The sequence below is a fragment of the Drosophila melanogaster genome, chromosome 3R, assembly GCF_000001215.4.
Source record: "Drosophila melanogaster chromosome 3R".
Classification (NCBI taxonomy): Eukaryota; Metazoa; Arthropoda; class Insecta; order Diptera; family Drosophilidae; genus Drosophila; species Drosophila melanogaster.
In genome coordinates this window covers 19226680-19246184 of record NT_033777.3, presented here as the reverse complement: position 1 = coordinate 19246184, position 19505 = coordinate 19226680, and the positions used below count along the sequence as shown (strand labels likewise).

The window sequence follows — 19505 nt, the reverse complement described above, 5'->3', positions numbered from 1 at the left end:
CAAGGGGCGTCCAACAGATAGCGAAATTCTTGCACAGATACACACCATAAACTCAGTTTAGTTATAGAGATTTTTCTTCGTGGTCGTAGCTTGCTGTAAAACCCGTAAAAAATTGCAAATCTATTGAAAAAACTAACCAATTTCGAGGTAAGTTGACCAAAAATATTAACTTAAGTTCGTTTCGCAACCGGATTGTATGAAAATTCAGAGTTTTCTATGAAATTTCGTGCGCTTGAGCACTTTTTCACTGGCAGCATCTTTCTGGGCGATACATTACGCAATTCTGGGCGTGAAATGTTAAATGTTTTCAAAATGCAATCCTTTTTTGCCTAATTGCAGAATGCGAAGTCCCTCGGCAGCAGTTTCGGCAATGCGAAGGATTTGTCTGATATAATGACTGGCAGCTTTAAGGTGCAACTCATCAACATGGGCACTCGCGCTGCCGCCTGTAAGTTTGTCCACAGAAGTCTCAACTTTCTAGGGTGCTCAAAGGACCTTTTTTTCTGCTTTCAGTTCAGGCAAAACTGAGAGCCCTTCATGAATACCACGTTCGTCTACTGCACAACGTCTTGCCTGCGCCCTCTGGCGTCGATATTGCTAACAATATCAAATACTTTTCTCAAACTCTACTAAGTAAGTATCTATAGAGGTTAGAGTAACCTATGTAATTATCTCAGTCCCAACTCTTGATAGTATTATTACCTATTATTTTGGCCTTGTTAGCATTTTCTAAGCCACCAATTTATTGGAAATATCTTTAAATTTACAGCTGTCCTTAAGGATGTGCGCACTTCGCCGCACGAGCTTATCCGCGATCCTCTTGAAGATCCCACTCGCATGTCTGCCTATCCCAATCTCGAATATGGCAACCTCTACAATGCTCTTACAATGCTCATCGATGTGGCACCTTGCATCCAGTACGGCCAAATCGGTGAGCTTAAGACATCTTAATGCTCATAATATTCTAATTAATTTTATTTTCAGTGTTCGGAAAAGCTCTATTGCAGTGCCTAAGCTGCATCCTTCCCTTTCTGGACAAAGATCTTATCGATAATCTACCCTATCTTGTAAGCTCTACTATATCAGTACTACCACCAGCGTTGCACCAATGCATCATCAATGCTCTATGCTACTATATCTTGCCTTTTACTATAAGTGAGTAGTGACTACTTCCCTAGTTTAAAGAAACTATTTGATAATTTTTAATTTTCAATCTTTAGCTCGTCGCAGCTCCGACGAACAGGAATGTCAGGCCTGCCAATCAGTGTCCTCGGTCATCATGATGGTGCTCCAGTACTCCAACAATCCAGCGCATCATTGCCAGCTCCTGGAGTGCCTGATGACTCTTAAGCACAATGTCGTCAAGGACATCCTCTGCGTTGTGGCATACGGAACCGCTGTTTCCCGCACCTCGGCTGCCAAGCTGCTCTTCTACTACTGGCCAGCCTTTAACGCCAATCTGTTCGATCGCAAAGTCCTACTCTCCAAACTAACCAGTGAGTTTATTTCATATGATTACTCCTATTATCTTACCTCATCCTTCTAATCCCGAATAGATGACCTAGTGCCCTTCACCTGCCAACGGGAGCACTGTCCGAACTCCGGGAATGCGGAGGCAGCAAAGGTGTGCTACGACCACAGCATTAGCATCGCATACGCGCCCGATTGTCCACCGCCCCTTTACCTGTGCATCGAGTGCGCCAACGAGATTCATCGGGAGCACGGAAGCCTGGAGTTCGGCGACATTCTGCATCCCATGCAGCAGGTATCGATGGTGTGCGAAAACAAGAACTGTCGCTCCAACGAGAAGTCCGCCTTCTCCATCTGCTTCTCCACGGAGTGTGCCAGCTTCAATGGCAACCATCCGATCCGCTACTGCAGCCAGTGCCACAGTAATAGGCACAATTCCCGGCGAGGTGGCGATCACGTGGTCCATCGCAGTCTGCAGCCCGCCTGGCAGATGGATCCAGAGATGCAGATGCACATGGTGGAGTCGGTGGTAAGCCTTCTGCGAGAGGCGAAGCCACTAAACTTTGAGCCCGGCAAGGAGTCCTCGTCGTCCGAGTCCAAAAAGAACGGCTCCGGCATCACAGCTGACAATATTTCTCTGGAGGAACGCCAGAGACTGGGACGCTATGGTATCTGGCTACTGGTGGGTCGCTGTACACCCACTGCAGATACTCCCGTAGAAGTTCTGGGCAGGATTCTGAGCATGCTCTTCCACTGGTTTCATGTAACCGCTTACTCATACGATGGTATGTTAAGATGAATTATTTTTACCATCAACCATCAACATTTGTTTTCAGCTGCCGGACAAGTGGAAAGTACCATTGAGAAGCTCAAAGTGGATCACGTTTGCAACTGGCTGAAAGACATCTGCCGCATACACTACAACGTTTTCATATCCTGCCTGCTGCCACATCCCCCGGAGTATGCCCGTGTTGGAGGCCACTGGGAGACCTTGGCGTCGCGAACAAGCCACTTGAAAGAGGGTCTTCAGCGGCTTATATGCCTGGTGCCATATGAGGTTATCACTTCCGAAATTTGGGACTATGTGATGCCGCACTGGATGGAGGCCATCACCAACGACGTGGCCGAGAAGGAACTGAACGAGCTGAAGATTGTGCTCAGCAAGATCCTCGATCCGGAAATGTCGCCTCTGGGCTTTGATGCCAAAACCATGTACAACTTTGTGGCCATTCGATTTGAGAAGACAACGGCAAAGGTGCAGCAGCAGGCACTCCACTGGCTGCAGATCCTCACCAAGCTGGAGATTCTCATTCCACTGGTCCAGTTGTTCGCCATGTTCGGCGATGGTGTTCGCATAATGAAATACGGCATCCAGCACGAGCTGATGCGCGAGAAGGATGCCCAATCTCAGTCCCTGGCCAAGGCTCCCAAGACCCCGTGTAAAGAGAGCAAGGAGACCAAAGCGGATATGGCCAATCCGCCCAGGCGTAGCTCTATTTGTGAATATGCCTTCCACTAACATTTTATCACTAAGTATAATACATTCTTTCAATAGCTCCTGTTGTCGAGGATGACTCTGGTAATACGTCTGCCATTTCGGATGACGAGGCGCCCACGAATCGTCACACGGAATTCTCCACGGATGCTGAGCACAATCTCACCTGTTGCATCCTCATGCTGGACATACTTCTGAAGCAAATGGAACTACAGGACGTGGAGCAGCACATGGGCATCCATACGAGTGTCTGCGAGAACGTCTCCAGGCTGATCAAGTGCATGGTCACTGCAGCTCGAGTGGGTCTCAGTAGTCATGTCTGCGCCTTAAAGGTGAGTAAATCGTGTTTTAACTCAATTAATCCCATAAAATTTAACGAATAAATCAATTTATTAGGTGGCAGAGTGTGCTTACTGCGAGGCATCCATCATGTGGCATCAGCTAGCTACCAAGTTGGTCCAGTTCATGGCCCCATTGAATCCAGTCCGGCCACCAGATGTAAATCGTCGTCTTAACTAGAAGCTTAACCTTCTTATGAGTGATCTTCCAGGTTCCCATCGAGGACATCATTGAGGAAGAAAAGTCCTCGCGCAAATCTCCACCCGAATCCGACAAGGAAAAGACCCGTGATCGAGATGTTTCCCTCTCGATGGCTCCACTACCCATTCCGCTGGGACCTTTAGGAGGATTTGCAGGTACGCTCCAGGCTTTTCAACGCATTTCCCCCTTTACTTCAAGACCCTTAAACGAACCCCCGTTGTATCATAAAGTCTATAAAGTCCCAACAAAGTTTCTTTTCCAAAACCAACCCAAAACCTACCCACTTATAAATAAACTAACCACCGTAACAGTAAAGCAGTGAAACGTCACCAAAAAGTAGCTAAATGTAGACAGTACTTGAGCCTGGTCTATATAAAATATTATACAATTTTTTGGGTGAATGGTATGGAATGGCGACTCGCCCGTCGAGCGTCCCTATAAACAACCTAACTTAGCCTAAAACCCACGTTAAAACGCAAACCGAACTTTGTTTCAACCTACAACTAGAAACCTGCACTGCTATGCCTTGTAAACAACTACCAACTTGACCCAAATAAACAATCCTCAGACTAAATCAAACAATCTCAGCAGTATGAATTAACAGCCATCTAAACGATCATTCGTGAAATTACATTACCGTCATCCCGATCTCATCCGTACATTATCTTTTAAGCCATAACTATTTGTCTATCTTGCTATCTCTCTCTACATAAATATGTATATTTGTTTCTCTCTCTCTATCTCTAACATATTCTACTCCGCGTCTGCCTGTACAAAAATAACATAACTAACGCTATCTCTCTCTCTCTCGCTCGATCGCACCCTCTTCCGCGCGTACGAAACTGTCTGTCTCTCTCACACTCCAAAACTTCTCGTCTATGCCCAAAAATAATCTACAACTAATATCTACTCATGAAATACTACAAAACTAATACCGTACTAAATTTAAAATCTATCAATCATTATCAGATATCTTTAAGCTAGATCAATTCTTTTCAGACGATGGAAAAATTATTATAATGGCAGGTGATGCACCACAAGAAAATTTTTCATTCGTTACAAAAAAAAAAAAAAAAACAAAAATCAAAAATACAAATAACAAATTTACATTACATTATGAAGCATTTGTTGAAACATTTCGTTACTTCACTCAAACAAACCAACCAACAGAAAAAGACAACAATAGTTCCGCTCGATCACTCTAACCAACTTAACTTTGTCTCCACAAACACACGCCACACCACTCTCTCTATCTCTGTTTAGCGTTACTAGAGTATATGATTTAGAATATCCAAGCTTTAATTATATCTAGTTGACCTCCGTAGATTGACCGCCCGCCCCTAGAGAGTTCAGTTCTGTTATGCAACAATCGATCGATCGATATCCTTTCGGTTCGGCTATAGTGTTCCTCCCAAAAATGAAACACAAACTGCGAGTTTTTAATCCAACACCACAGATGCACTGAAGCCACACGAATTTTACACTATCTTTGATTTTCGGTTGGCAGTACGAGTGCCTAGTTTAAATCCTTCCGTTGGTTCTGAATATATTTCAAAACCGGATACGAATAATCCACGCGTAGTACCCGACACGATTGGCAGTAATGTACATCACTTGCTCAAAAAAAAAAAACCCTGCATGAGATTCTTTCATCGATACACTTATTTTCTAACTATCCGAATGACACTTGTAGGATTTCTATACGTATGCATGGTTGATTTGTGAATGCCAAACAGTTGTATGTTGTATGACCACTAAGCGAATTTCATTTTTAGCTGGACTCGCCTTACAATCTGTACCGATCTGATTCTAATCCCCATTTATACTTCTCTTTGAAAAAGGTCCTGTGCCAGTGGCCGTGCCCCAACCAGAACCGCACTCCGTTGGCGGAGTGCTCGTCCACATGCCCCACGTCTGTTCCGTATGTATTTCGATCATAAGCAATGCCAACCGTACACATTATGTTCTTCAGTTGTCACTCCTTAATTGACGACCACCATACTCGAATTTAAAGTTTCTTACACACTACAAACGAAATAAAACAAAAGAAAGAAAGAAAAAAAAAAAAACAAAAGAATAAGAATAAGAAATGTAACTTAAAATATTATGCGTTGATTGTAGGTATTTTGAAACACCCCATATATATACATATATATTTTATATATTTGCTATAAATATTCAAACTAATTAATTACAGCAAGAAAAAGCAATACTAAGTTAAAGTGAGCATTCGAGTTATTTCATTTAATCGACACACATAATCTGTATTCGATTCACTTTTGTTTTCCTTAACACAAATTCCAATTCAACGTTTTACTTTCGAAAATTGAAAATCGATAATTGTCGAACGATTATACAAACGTTTTCATTTCTTCATATATTTTTTATAGAATAACGAAAATGGGCATTCAGTTGATAGTAATGAATTGAGAAAAGTTCACGCCACAGACGAGGTACTTTGTGCATTCTTAAAAAAAAAAAAAAAAAATACCAATCAAAAGACAAACAACTCAACCAACAAAATTTATACAACTTTGTTTCAAATTTAAGTTTTATCATTTGCCCAACTATTAAACATCCATGCGATCCGATAATTGTACAACTCGTTTTTCAATATCTATAGTTTTTTATGTCCAGTCAACAAATCGTACTCTTCGTGTTAAGTGTAAATAAATGTACAGAGTGTTTTTCCCGATATTGGTTAAGTTTTATTTTTGTTTAAAAATTAAACTTTTCGTTCAGAATTTTTTTATTTTTGAATACTGCAGTCCTAGAATATTGCAAGCACTATACAGACATCCTTTTAAAGTTAAACTTAGAGACATTATAGATGACAAATAGGTTCGAGCAATGACGAAACGTAAGCTAAATTAGTGACAATTAATTTGAATTTATTTTAAAGTTTTTAGATATTTATACTGATAAAAATTAAAGATTTGACATTATTCACGAAACCTGAAAAAGTACTTTCTATTAGAGAAAATACTCCAAAATAAGCGTTTTTACTAACTAATAGTTAATAGTTAAGAGCATTGCGATCCGAGTCATAGATTCCTCATTACTTTTTTTTCTTTACTAGTTTTCTAATAATTTTATTCAACTACTGTGTCTCAAAGTATCTTGTATGTGTGTGAAAATAAATTACAAATTATCGTAAATCGACCAAGAAATCGAAAAAACGAGTTATATAAATGTACATTTCTTTAAGTCAATCTCGATTTTACATATCTTATTTAACATGTAAATATTGCGTTCCATGCTAATTTTATTCACCTAACACTTAATTCATTTGTTTTATGGATCATTGTTGAAGAGCATGTTCAATGTACAGCACTTTCACAGTTAATTACCTTCCCCCCACCACCAATCAATAAAAAATGAGATGTAATATTACTATAATCACAGCAATGCACAGAAAATGTATCAAAATTTATGCAATTTTACGTGTGTATGTATCGTTCTTGATGTAAATTATCTTGTTACCTAAACGAATCTTAAGACGGATATGTAAGTGTAAACGAAACGTCAAAACTTCCCGAACATTGCATTTGTCTACATGTGTTGTCAAAGGAATGTAGCATACCGTACACACCATGTAAACCACGTGTATATACGATGTAAACCTGTTGCGAGTAAATGGCACTGTGCCTCCTTGCTAATCCAACATCCTTTGTCTCATGCAGATCATGACGGCCACGGTAGAAACAGTTTCAGAGCAACTCGACCTGGCCTCCATCCTGCCCACAGACCGGGCCATAGCCCGCTCTATAACCCTTTCCGACGCGGACGTGGGCAGCGCCAATGTCAGCGTGACCAAGGCCTCGGTCATGGGTGAGAACGGTGCCAATGGCGGAGGGGCCTGTGGCGGCGGAGAGAACGGAAGCGGATCCGAGGAAGACGAGGAGGAAGAGGACAGCGACGACTTCTGGCACACCTCCGTGGGCAAGTTCAAGTTCACCCTGGACACGCTGCCCCAGCCGCTGCAGTACATCCATCAACTGCTCACGGTAGGATATAGTCTTTGTTAAAAGAACTCCTTCAAAGCTCCTTCGGGTTATAAACAAGTATTAATAGCCACAATCCTCTTGTTCCCAAAGGAAATACCTACCATCAAGAAGCCGGAGATCCTGTACTATGTTCTTCAGTGCCTGAACACGATGGCTTTGCATGGCGATGCTTTGGCCAAAGCGGCGAGGGAGCAGAGAGGCTTCTTCATCTGGTGCCAGGAGAACCTTCTGATCAAGAAGTAAGTGATTTTCAGGGAATATGCGTTAGTAACCCATGGAACAATCTATAATTTCCAGCCTTTGGGAGCTCTGCAACGCGGAGCACTCTCACATATGCCAGGTGGGCGTGCCGCTGCTGCTGCACTGCATCACGCTGCCACTCGGATCGGATGTGTTTTGGCGCGTGGTGCAGGAGGCTTTCCACGACACGGACTGGCGCGTCCGCTTCACGGCAGTGGAGCGAGTTACCGTGATTACCCGCTTCATGGACTCCACTCCCCTGCGCTCCGAGGTGGGTCTTCAGACGGCCCTGGCCACCGCCTTTTGCCACCTGATCGCCAGCATGGACGACATCAATGTGTACGTGGCGCAGCGGGCGACCCTCTACATTGGTACAATCCATGACACGGCAATTCGGTCGCTGCTCTTCTGCCTTGAGTCCCAGTTCGATCTCTTCATCGTGGACCGTCCGGTGGTGCTGCAGTCGGTCTACCAGTTGCACAACTCCCTATCCGATCGCAAAATGCTCGGCTGGGAGTTCTTCCTGAATCGATTCGACACGCTCTTCGTGGAGGCGCAAATCAATCTGGAGAAATGCGGCGACATCTCGTACCTTCGTGATCTGCGGAACTCGGACAACGGCAGCGAGGCGCTCTCGGCTAAGATTCAAAAGGCGAGAGAGGCACTCAGCCAGTCGGACACCAGTGGAGGCATGGCCAAGACGCTAAGCGCATCGTTCGGCACCAAGTGGCCCTATAAGCGTACCATGTCCGCTCCGGCCAGCATGGCTCCAAGACAGGATAGCAAGTTCGGTGAGTTCTCTATCAATAGGAGCATCACAAGCCTTCTAATCCTCCCTTCAAAACAGTTCCCGAGAAGGAGAAGATCTACAGCCGCCAGGTCTCAGCGCCTATACTCAAGCGGAAGACCTCGCGCTTTGGACTGGGTCAGTTCCTGGGCAGTAGTAGTGGGGGGGCTTCTGGCAGCAGCCAGTCCGTTAACCCGGCCACAACGGCAGCGAGCTCTTCGCGACCCAAGCCGCCGCCTTGTCCCGTCCACCAGTCAGCGCACACGGCCTTTCCCTATCACACCCACCACCACCATCCACATGGCCACCATCCGTACCCTCACCCCCATCCACACCATCATCCGCATCATCATGCCGGTAGTAGTGCACACGTAGCCACCACCGCCACCACTTCGGCCGGTCTAGTCTCGACGCACAGCCAGAGCCACCAGTACCTGGTGCACTGTGTGCCCCCCAGTCACCACAGTCCGATGCCCACGCTGCAGGAGGCGGAAACACTGCTCCGGTCCCAGGCGGCCGCCGATGCTGCCGCAGCGAGTGGATCATTCGGTGGATCCCTTGGTCATCCGGGCCAGGAAGCAGCGGCGGTAGGAACGGGCACAGCCGGAGGCAGTGCGGGAAACCCGAATCCCCATCACTCTTTTCACTCCCACTTCCAAAAGCATCCGTCGGCACCCAATCTGCTGCCCCCGCCGCCGGCCCCCAGTCCCAGCCCCTCGACTCTGGCCTTCCCCATGCACTGCACCTGTGATGCCGCACCACATCCGCATCCTCAGGTCTCGGGTGCGGCGGCCACCGGCAGCGCGGCGAACCCAGGTAGGTGCTAGAGCACGTGTGTTCCATTGTGTCAGTTCGTTTTGTAATTGTGACCCTCCCCTCGGTGGCGTCTGATGATCGGTGTTCTAGCAAAATGCCTACACCACTCACAAGGAAGTGTATTCAACAGTAAAAGAATTATTTATTTTTGATATTTTGAATTTTTTTTTTGCAGTTTTAAACATTGCTTATCCGTAGATTTTTAAGTTACTATCCAAAGTATTTTATAATACTTTCGAGTGTAAATTATTTAATAGACATGGTTTCACCAACTATAGTGCACGCAAATATACATATTAAGTTACTTTACAAGAACTACTTTAATATTATTTTTAAGCATATATAGAGTAAATAATAATATTAAGAAACCCATCCTCGTGAGTGGTGTATCCCATTTTCGGTGTTGCTTTGGCTTTGTCAGTGTGTAAACACCATTTGCATTATCATTCAGAACAACCAAGATCGGAGAAGTACTGTGATTAAGAAACTATTTTTATGTTTATTCGAATTGGCAGTATCTTATAAATTTTATAGGTTCTATTATAACAACATTTTGTTTTTATAAGTTTTATCGTGCTTTCTTTTTTACATTATCACTCCTTTAAGGTTTTTATATATATTATAATTATGATTTACTAATTTAAGAACTGTAATTGAAGCATGAGTTTTTTTTAAGACATACCCTGTCATCCCAAACATAAGAGCATGTTCTACCTATAAGCACATCTATAGCATCGCCATCGACCATTCTACATCGATCTATCTGCATCACACTGTTCTACATGTTCTATATGGGTGTTATATCTGTATTATCCAGCTGAGGTTCTAGTTGTGTGTGTTACTCTGCTTTTCATAAGAAATGTCGTTTAAGTGTGTTCCCCCTTCGAACTGGTATGTATGCTAACAATTCTATCGCGGTCCACTCTACATAAGAAAACTCTACTCTTTCTACCTCCAACCGTCTCTGTTTCAATACTTTTGAATTTCCCTCGTCAAGTTTAAATTGAATGGAAATTGGCGCTTACTCGACTCGAGAGACATAACTGTATATTATACAAGAATCATACAAAATTTTAAATCAACATAAGCAAAAATCAATCTAATTGTGGAATTGGCATGTGGCTGTGACCAAAAAAAAAAAAAAAATCAAAAAGATATTGGTGTTTTTCCCTCTTCCCCTTATCCAAATTCAATTTATAGAGATTCTAAATTATGAAATATTTCTATCCTCTAAATTCACATGTAGATGGTCATATCCATTCATTGGGCGGCTTGAACGATGACAACCTCATTGGACTCCTTTCGAGAATCACAGAACTGGAGGAGTCAGATCGGGAAACCATTCACCTGTTGGTCTTCATGCTGATGCAGTTCATGTCCCGCACGGATCAGGCTTATCCGTCTGAGGAGAAACCGATGACCAAGACCCAGAATATTGTTCTGAAGCACCTGTTCCTACTGCTCGGTCACAACCAAATCGACAAGACCTTCCATACCACTCCGGAATCTCTGAGGTATTTGATATTTTGAGTTGATAATGCTGTGGTGAATAACATCCATATTTATCTTTAGGGTTTCGGCCGTTTTCAATGCTTTCCTGGCCAATCTTCCGCAAGTTTTGGACCAGAACCATCTGATTGGGGGCCTCATCCTGCCCTCTGTCATGCAAATCATTCTCTATGCGCCAAATCCGACGAGCACCTCGGGTGAATCCTACCAGAACATAGTCTTCAACTATTCCCTGTGGCACCTGGAGCAGTATCCGCGACGCAACTGGCTCTTCACCTTGCTGGTGGTGCTCTACAAGTACTCGTACACTCAGCCTCCACTCAGTGGATATGTCATCGCTGGGATCCGCTTGATCATGAACAGCTTGCGTGGTCACTTCCACCAGTGCCGGCGCATACCGACCACCACCATTCTGGACATCCAGGGCGTAGGCGGCGCTGCTCGATCCCGCGATGTCAGCCAGCCGTCGCTTGGCACGGATCCGGATGACAAGGAGGCCAGTCCGCCGGCCAGTCCCATGTTTCCATCGGAGGGAACCAGTGCCGCTTCCAAGAGCAAGGGTAATGTGGCCTTCACACCGAAATTGCAGCATGCGTTCCGGAAGTACAACGACTCCAGCCTCGATGCAGATGAAACGGAATCGGAACTGGTAGCCATTCCGGAAAGCGATCTCTCAGATAGCACTTTACACGGCAGCAGTGCACCGGTTTGTTATCAGTCTTGTAATATATTATACTTTAAATCATATGTATATTATATTGCAGGGTTCCTTTGATGATACCATACACTTCGAGGACGTCATGCCACGCAACCGTAGAGCTCTTGAATACACCGAAGAGGTGAGAAGATTACATTGCAGGTTATTCTCTAAATACTAAAGCTAGAATTATCCAAAACAGAAATCCACAAAGTCTCACAAGTCCATGATCACCACCAAGGTCGGCGATACGTACACAACCAAAATCAAGGCCACCACTACCAGTGAAACTTTGGTGACCACCCACACCAGGCACAGTTTGCAGGAGGGTGTTCGCATGATAGTCACGCCCTTGGTGGGCGCGGAAACCACAGAGACGGCAATTGTGAGTCCACCAGTGGATGTCCATCGTGCTGTGACGGTGCGCAACAAGTCCCTGGAGAATGCAGCCGCCTCCACATCGAAGATGTTTGCCGCCATAGCCACTAATCACCTAAAGGCGCTGGGCGCTTTGCAGGACATGCCTGCGGCAGTGGAAAGAAAAGCCGCATCCAGCAGCGGTAGTGGTAGTCGTTCGGCCAACGGAAGCGGAAATGGCAGTGGAGGAAGTGCTCCAGCTGCTATCCAGGCATCATCTTCGGCAGCTGCTAGCAAACCCATTGGACGACACAAGACGATTGTGGAGTGCAGTGCCGGAAACTCGAGCTCCTCGGCGGATGATTCGCGGCAAAAGAAATCGCAAACCAAATCCCTGAGACGCACGGATAAGAACTACGGCTCGCCGGACTCACCGCTGTCCAAGATGAGCGTGATGCCAAATCCGAGGGATGAAATGGATGAGAGCATGCAAAGCTTGCCGCCACCCAAGAGCATTGCTGCCTTGGAGATTCCCACTCCGGAGCGTCTGCTGCCCATCGGAACACAGGACACGGTGGCCACCCTTGTGGAGCGGGTGAGAGATGGCCTCAACCTGCCGGACATCAGTCATCTCAAGCAGGATAGCCTTGATGTGTCGGAGAGCACCAAGGATGATGTTACCCCGAGCAGTAGGACGAACTCTCCCCGACGGCTTATTAAGCAGGTGGCCCTGGAATCTCCGCCGAATCCAAATGCTCAGCTTCCGTCGCAACCTTCAGCCGATTTGCACACCTCTATTCTCAAGAATGTGCAGCAGGATCTGAAGCAGAATGCCCCCGAAGGTAATGGACTCACCACCAGCAACAGTATCAAGCGTCCTCGTCAAAAACTGGCTCCCTTCAATGTGGACAGCAATGCTATTCCGGATATTCGATCTCGGTTTGCTGGCTCCTGGCCACCGCCTCCATTTCAGCCCGTGGATCCAGAACCCGATGATGACGATGAGATCGGTGCAGAGGCCTCCAATGGGCATGGAATCCACTCAACCCCTCATGCTCCACGTGGGGTGAGTCATTTTAATTTAACTACTCAGTGGGGTATTTAATTATAAATATTTAATCCCGCAGAGCTCTCGTCGTGTTGGAGATTACACCATCGTGGAACGCTGCTCCGACTGCGGTGCCCACATTGAGGAGTACACGGATGAGGAGATCGGCATCTTCATAGTAATCCTAGGAACCTTTATTCATCGAGAACCTGCCATGGCAGCACCATTCCTGCCCGAGATTCTCACCATGACTTCACGGTTAGTGGAATCACTAGTAAATGCATAAGTCTCAGATTACATTCGCCTCCATTTTAGGATCTGCTTAAGTAGCACCCATGCCTGGCAAGGCGAGAATGGTCCACCTTTGGCCAGCAGTGCCCAGGCGGTGGCCTGTCAGTTCTTCCGATGCGTGCTTCACCAGTTAGCACCCAACGGAATCTTCTTGCAGGTGTTCCAAACTCAAATGAAAAGTAAGCAATGATCTAATATGAAGGAAGTTATTTAATAATATTCTCTCTTTTAAGTGAAAATCCGTCATCACCATTTCCGCAGCATTGCCAAAGCGCTACAGGATTTCCAGGATTTGAACTCCACCAGTCCCATCTACATGGTCTGCGAGTCACTGACCTCCAAGAAGTCATTACCCATTGAACAGCTACCGGTGATTTTCCGCAACATGGCCGAGTACTTGAATCTCCAGTGCGTTCCCACGGAAGCGGGTGTGGGCTTAGCCGTTTGGTCACAAGCCATGCAGGCCATGGAGTCGCTTCTTCGCCAAGTAATCGTCATTATGCCCAGTCTCACCAATGCGGAGTACATGCTGGACATCATGGCGGCCACCTTGAGGCTCAATTGTGTGCCAAAGACGCTGCTCGATCCGTACTCCAAGATCATGGCCTATTGCGTCCAGCATACCAATCTGGAATATCAAACGCTATACGAGCTGTGCACTCTGAACATTAGATCGTTTAGCAAGGATCGGGATAAGAACTTGCTGTGTCGTCAAATGATCTTCGAGTTCGTCCAGGCTCTGAAGTTTAAGTCGAATATTCCGGACCACAATCTACTCACGATTATTGGTTTTGTGCTCCTTGATGCTGGCGGAACTCTGCCTCCAGGTGCTGCTCCCGGCTTGCCTGACGCGGCACCCATGATGACCACCAATTCTGCGGATTGTTTGAGGCAGTATATCAACGATGTCATCGATTTTCTGGCCGATTTCCACACGCTTAGCAAGATTAAGGTAGGATTTATTCATATAAGTATTTATCGTTTATTTATTAATTTTTTTTTGTAATAGAACTTCAAGAACGGCCAGACAAGCAGTGGACTGGGCGAAGACACTTTGGGCGGAGTCCTCAAGGGAGCGGTGGCCCAATACTTGGCTCTGGAAATGTCGCGTGGTAACTCAAGGGACAACAAAGCCGTTTCTCGCTATCTTCCCTGGCTAAACAATGCTCCATCGTCCCTTCAGCAAGGGTAAGTTCCAGATCAGGATTAACATCTCCCTTGAATAACACAAATAAACGTTTATTTAGACCCAAGGAGTTCACAGAATGCGTGGGTCACATGCGCCTGCTGTCCTGGTTGCTCCTTGGCTCCCTCACTCACATGGCTCTGATGCAGCGGCGCCAGGAGACACATAGCATTCCTACGCCCTTGCCGCAGCAGAATAGTCAGGGCACCGGTCCTGCAGCCAGCGTACATTATCAGCATCAAGGAGTGACCTATTCGCAACCGGTGCCGCAGGAAGCCTCCTGCCACATCGCCGATCACATTCAGGTGATCTTTGCCGGATTTGCGGAGCAGTCCAAGACCTCCGTGCTGCACATGTCCTCGCTATTCCATGCATTCACTCTATGTCAACTGTGGACGGTGTACTTGGAGCAGATGGCCCACAATACCAATAGCAATGCGGAGGGCAGCACGTTAGGCGTTCTTTTTGAGTTCTGGGCAAAGGTGACGCCCTGCATCTTGCAATTGGTGTCCCACGCCAAGCCGACAGTCAATAAGGATCAGCCGCAGACCCCCCTGGACTTTCAGACGCAGAGTGCTAACTCCAAGCTGTCCGAGATGGTCAATCTGCACTTCCTTAGTCTGTTGGAGGCGTTGAAGGACACCAATTCCACAGTGCTGGGCAAACTGCTACCCATGTGGAGCCCCGTACTCTCGTCACAGACGCAACTCTCGGACACTTTGCACGTCCGGTTGCAAAACGTAAGAGACTATGCACCGGACTACGAGGAGCAGCAAACGTACAAGTCGGAGGCTCTGCTCAAATGGCTGCAGCGCTTGCAGTTCAAGATGGGCCAGATCGAGTTGCAAGCCTCCACAGCCACGCAGTTCTATTCAATCTAAGTATTCACAGAGTATACACAGTATAGTTATGTATGCAGTCTTATTTGGTAATTGTTGCCTACGCGAATAAATAGTACACAATGTTTCTTGGAAATCGAATAGCATAGATTCTATCTCATGCTCTGCCCATAGGTTACTCGAACACCGTGTAATGAATGCCACTGGCGGACGATCCTCTGTCTTGAACAGTAGGATCTTGCACTTCATTCGCTTCGCTGGCTTTTTGCCTGCCCTCGATGAGAAAAGTGTCTTGGGGATCACGGTAGTTGCGGAAGGATTCCTTGGTTTTCACAATCGATTCCTCGGGCAGGCCAAGTCGGAGTCGAGAGTCTTTAAGCCTGGCCAGCCGCTGTTCAGCCTGCTGAATGCGAACCTCCTACAAATAAAGTGTATTTAGCATCGAATTATGTAGACCATAAGCAATGAAATTACCTTTACTCTTTGCATGTAATCAATCTGTAACGCAGCCGACTCAGCCAATGGCACCAACTGGGCCTCTTTGTGCTGGATGAGTGGCGGAGTTGCTGCCGTTATTTCCCAATGCTTGCCCTTTTTGCGCACGCGCTCCTTGTCGGGATTGTGGACATTGGACTTGGTGGTTCGGAATGGCATAAACTTTTCCCTAGGAGTATTCACATTTGTTTCCGTCTTATCGATGAGGTAGAGGGCATGCTGATCGGGAGGCAGCTCCCTGCTCAGCTTTGCGGCCACTTGACTGGCGTCGATTTCTACGATCTCGGCAGGAAGGGAACTGGTGTCACTATGTCCTGCCAAGGCGGAATCTGGGGAGTCGGTTGGTTTCTTAAACTCCTCGATATCCGCCAGATCATCTGCCGTAATGAAACTCGTTGGCGGAGGCAAAACCTTGACCTTCTTCTCGTGCATTGTTCCCTGCGCTATAATCCGCAGCGGATCCATCTCCACCTCATCATCGCTGTCCAGAATGTCGTCCACATGGGCGCCCTCGTCCGTGTTTCTGCCATTCCACTCCAGATTGTTGAGAGCAATTTTGCCCTTTTCGACAATGTTGAGACCGCTCAACATTCGAGTCGCTTCCTCTACTTCATCCCGCCTCCTGATCTCGGCCAGTAATTTGTCGTACGACTCCTGCAGACGCTTTCCCTTGTCCGGCAGTTGGTGCAAACGCTTTCTAAATAGAGATAAAATTAAATAAGATAAATTCACAGGGAACTCCACAGGTGGAAACTAAAACTCACTTGAACGACAGAAAGTGAGACTGCCTGTCCTTAATCTCCAGCAGCTGCGGATAGGTAAGGGTCTTCAGGTCCTTGCTGTGCTTCTCCTTCGCCTGGCTGGTGCCCGGGATACGGCTAAGCGGAGCAGGAATCACATTATCGCCCATTTTGGCTCACTTATTTTGCTCATAAGCTTAGTATGACCGTGCTGTGGTTGCGATAAAATACTTAGTGCTGCTACGAAGCAAAGGGCTACAGGAGTTCACTTAACGCCTATCGTTATCGACAAAAAGGCGCGTTATTCAAAAATATACATTAGTGCTTCTGATTTCTGTGCGGAATACATTCCTATATTTCTAATCCACCCCAAGCTAGCTTTCTGAAATCCCTCATATATTTCCATAAGATATAATTAAGTACCCATATATTATTATTCCATGCCTAACGACGCGATAATCTATTCTGGTCCCTACGAATTGGGACGCCTTCGCCGGCGTCGTGATATGCGTGTGGCGGAGTACCTCTACAGGCGTTCCATTCGCACACGCAATGCGGATCCCGAGATGACCGTGTGCCGTTTTATCAAACTGCTGCTCTACTTCATCGGATTCTTTTTCGTTTTGGGCGTATTCACAACCGGATTGGCCCTCGTGATGATTGCGAATCATATATATCCGGATAGGCCGGGATGCAAAAAGTTCCCCGGACTAGCAACCGCACCCGGACACCATGTCGGTGATCAGAAGCAAATTATGTGGAGCCCTAATAACATTAAGGATGTGGCTAACATACAACGCGCGATAATGCGAACGGTGAAACGATACGGTCTCGAAGGCCCGAAGCGCCTGATGGGCTGTAACATAGACGACAGTTGGGGCTATATGTCCGGCACGCCGTGCATTCTAATAAAGATCACCCAGGCATTGGGCTTCCAGGCGGTAACCTACGATGACGCCCTAACGCTGCCCGAGTACGCTCCGGATGAGCTATTCGACTATGTGGTGGGCCTGGGCTCGGAGGAGCGCTTCAACCGCATCTGGGTGTCCTGCCAGGTTATTGAGCCAAGAGTGGACATTCAGTTCGACTACCATCCGGTTCGCTTCTTCGATGCCGAAGAGCTCTTCACCTCCGGCAATGTCTTTCTCAACGAGTCTTCGGACGACGACGGACCTACTTACAAGGAGGATCCCCGCCTCAGGCGCATCATCAGTGTTCGGTTGAGCAACATTCCGATCAACGAGGACATCCAAATCCACTGCAAGGCGTGGGCTAAGAACATACCGCTCCATATGGTAACGGTCAAGATGCTGGTGCGTCTGACGGCACCAGTTCATCCAACCACTCCATTGGTGCTGGACGAGTGGTACGAGTGAGATCAGCTAACTCAGCTGGATTTATTAATGTATTAATAAATACTTAACAAAATAATAAAACTATTTGAGAATTATAGTTTACTCCGCTTTAGATTTCATAGTGAACCGAAGCTACAAGCTTCGAATATTTCCCACTTACGCCCACGTAACCAGTAGCCAAATCAGAACCGGAACGATCGCCACGATGCCGGAGGACGTAATGGTGCCCGCTGGGGACTACAAGCTGGTCAAGCAGATACGCCGGAACCAGGAGACACGTCGCAAGAAGGACCTGCCGTGGTCGAAGAGGATATTCGACATAGACGAGCACAAATTGTTCGGACGCACAGCTCTGGGTTGGATGCGTATCACTGGCTTCTACCTGGTACTATACGCCCTAATCGTGTGCATTGTGGCCTTTTGGTTGGGCATCTTTATGCTGGCCATCATTGATCCGAATAAGCCGCGCTGGCTCAAGGGTCCGCCGGGTCTGTCGATGGTGCCCAACCAGAATCGATCCGTGCTGGCCTACTTTACGCACATCATGAGTGAGGTCAATCCGATTGCGGACCGCATCGACGATTTCCTGAACAAATTGAACGACAATGCCATTGACTTCTTCGCCGATTTCAACCAGGACACTACGTGGGGCTACGCCACCGAAAAGCCGACCGTCTTCATCAAGCTGAACAAGGTTATTGGCTATGTGCCGGAGACCTACGACACGCCAGATGACTTGCCCAAGGAGGCGCCAGCGAGCCTTCAGGACACCGTGGGCAAGCTGGGCAACACGCCCAAGATTTGGATCACCTGCGAGGTGACCAATGGGCCCAAGCCCGAAATGGTCTTCTATCCGGGTCCATATTTCGAGGCCTCCGAGAACATGAGAGGAGTGACGCGCGTGGTGGCCATCCAGATGAACAAGATGCCCGAGAATGCGAAGACCTTCTTCAGCTGCAAGGTGTGGGCCCGAAACATACCCATCGACGATGACTACCAGGGCATGGGAATTATCAAGTTCGCGCTGAGCATGCGCACCGATGATGACGGCAATCCGGATTTCGAAAGGCCCTCCACTCGTAAGGCACCCCGCGAAATAGATCTCGAATCCGAAGAGCTCGTTCCCGAACCGCCATCTCCAAATCGACCAGAAAGTATGCTCGGAGGATTAGAATTGCCGCCACCGCCAGAGGATGAGAAGGACGCACTAGACGCAATGGGAAATGATGCCAAGAAGGAGGAAATGACGGAGCCACCAAGCTTATAAGAATTGGAATCTATTACTACTATTATTACCATTTGGAATTCTAGACAAAATTTGCTTATGTGCAAATTACCTATCTGTGTAGGTGTTCTTTAGGTTATTTAATTTCGAATAAGAATTGGGGGTAACCCACATTTTCACATTTCAAAAACCTATTAAATCTTGTTTCTGTTCTTGTTTTTCATATAATCAAATGATAAATGATAACTGATGATCTTTGATCTTATAGATTTATATATAATTTTATTATAACTATATTATATTCATTAACTTTTTATAATAATTTTAACAGCATGAGTCACCCTAACAAGCTGCGCACACCTAGATAACCCGCTTGTGCTATCGATAGTCGGCGACGGGCAGCGCCCA

General features: G+C 46.5%; 4 protein-coding genes across 8 annotated transcripts; 3 read left to right on the top strand and 1 right to left on the bottom strand.

Moving 5' to 3' along the window:
- Positions 1-54: 54 nt before the first annotated feature.
- unc79 (uncoordinated 79) lies at positions 55-15421 on the top strand. Of its 5 annotated transcripts, NM_001170181.1 has the most exons (28): positions 55-147; positions 340-448; positions 514-633; positions 770-931; positions 985-1155; positions 1221-1496; positions 1557-2255; positions 2307-2969; positions 3026-3297; positions 3362-3463; positions 3516-3660; positions 4475-4531; positions 5347-5426; positions 5896-5958; positions 7189-7512; positions 7603-7751; positions 7810-8543; positions 8600-8677; positions 10602-10869; positions 10928-11570; positions 11629-11703; positions 11764-11916; positions 11995-12984; positions 13046-13224; positions 13282-13436; positions 13491-14209; positions 14267-14445; positions 14505-15421. In NM_001170181.1, the coding sequence occupies exons 2-28, from the start codon at positions 394-396 to the stop codon at positions 15322-15324; spliced, it is 8331 nt and encodes a 2776-aa protein (NP_001163652.1). In that variant the 5' UTR covers positions 55-147; positions 340-393; the 3' UTR covers positions 15325-15421. The 5 variants fall into 5 exon arrangements, with proteins under 5 accessions (NP_001163652.1, NP_650795.2, NP_001287403.1 ...); NM_142538.2 differs by having other exon boundaries at positions 8600-9355; positions 11764-12984; NM_001300474.1 differs by lacking the exon at positions 4475-4531 and having other exon boundaries at positions 11764-12984.
- Polr2M (RNA polymerase II subunit M) lies at positions 15353-16722 on the bottom strand. Its single transcript, NM_142537.2, has 3 exons — positions 16542-16722; positions 15757-16474; positions 15353-15700 (listed from the first exon to the last, which is right to left on the bottom strand). Exons 1-3 carry the CDS (start codon positions 16685-16687, stop codon positions 15458-15460), a joined length of 1107 nt encoding a protein of 368 aa, NP_650794.1. The 5' UTR covers positions 16688-16722; the 3' UTR covers positions 15353-15457.
- A 186-nt stretch (positions 16723-16908) lies between these two features.
- On the top strand, positions 16909-17968 carry CG5250 (uncharacterized protein). The gene has a single exon (NM_142536.2). It carries the CDS (start codon positions 16958-16960, stop codon positions 17891-17893), a length of 936 nt encoding a protein of 311 aa, NP_650793.1. The 5' UTR covers positions 16909-16957; the 3' UTR covers positions 17894-17968.
- A 36-nt stretch (positions 17969-18004) lies between these two features.
- Positions 18005-19282, top strand: CG11703 (uncharacterized protein). Its single transcript, NM_142535.3, has one exon. It carries the CDS (start codon positions 18078-18080, stop codon positions 19137-19139), a length of 1062 nt encoding a protein of 353 aa, NP_650792.1. The 5' UTR covers positions 18005-18077; the 3' UTR covers positions 19140-19282.
- Positions 19283-19505: the final 223 nt, after the last annotated feature.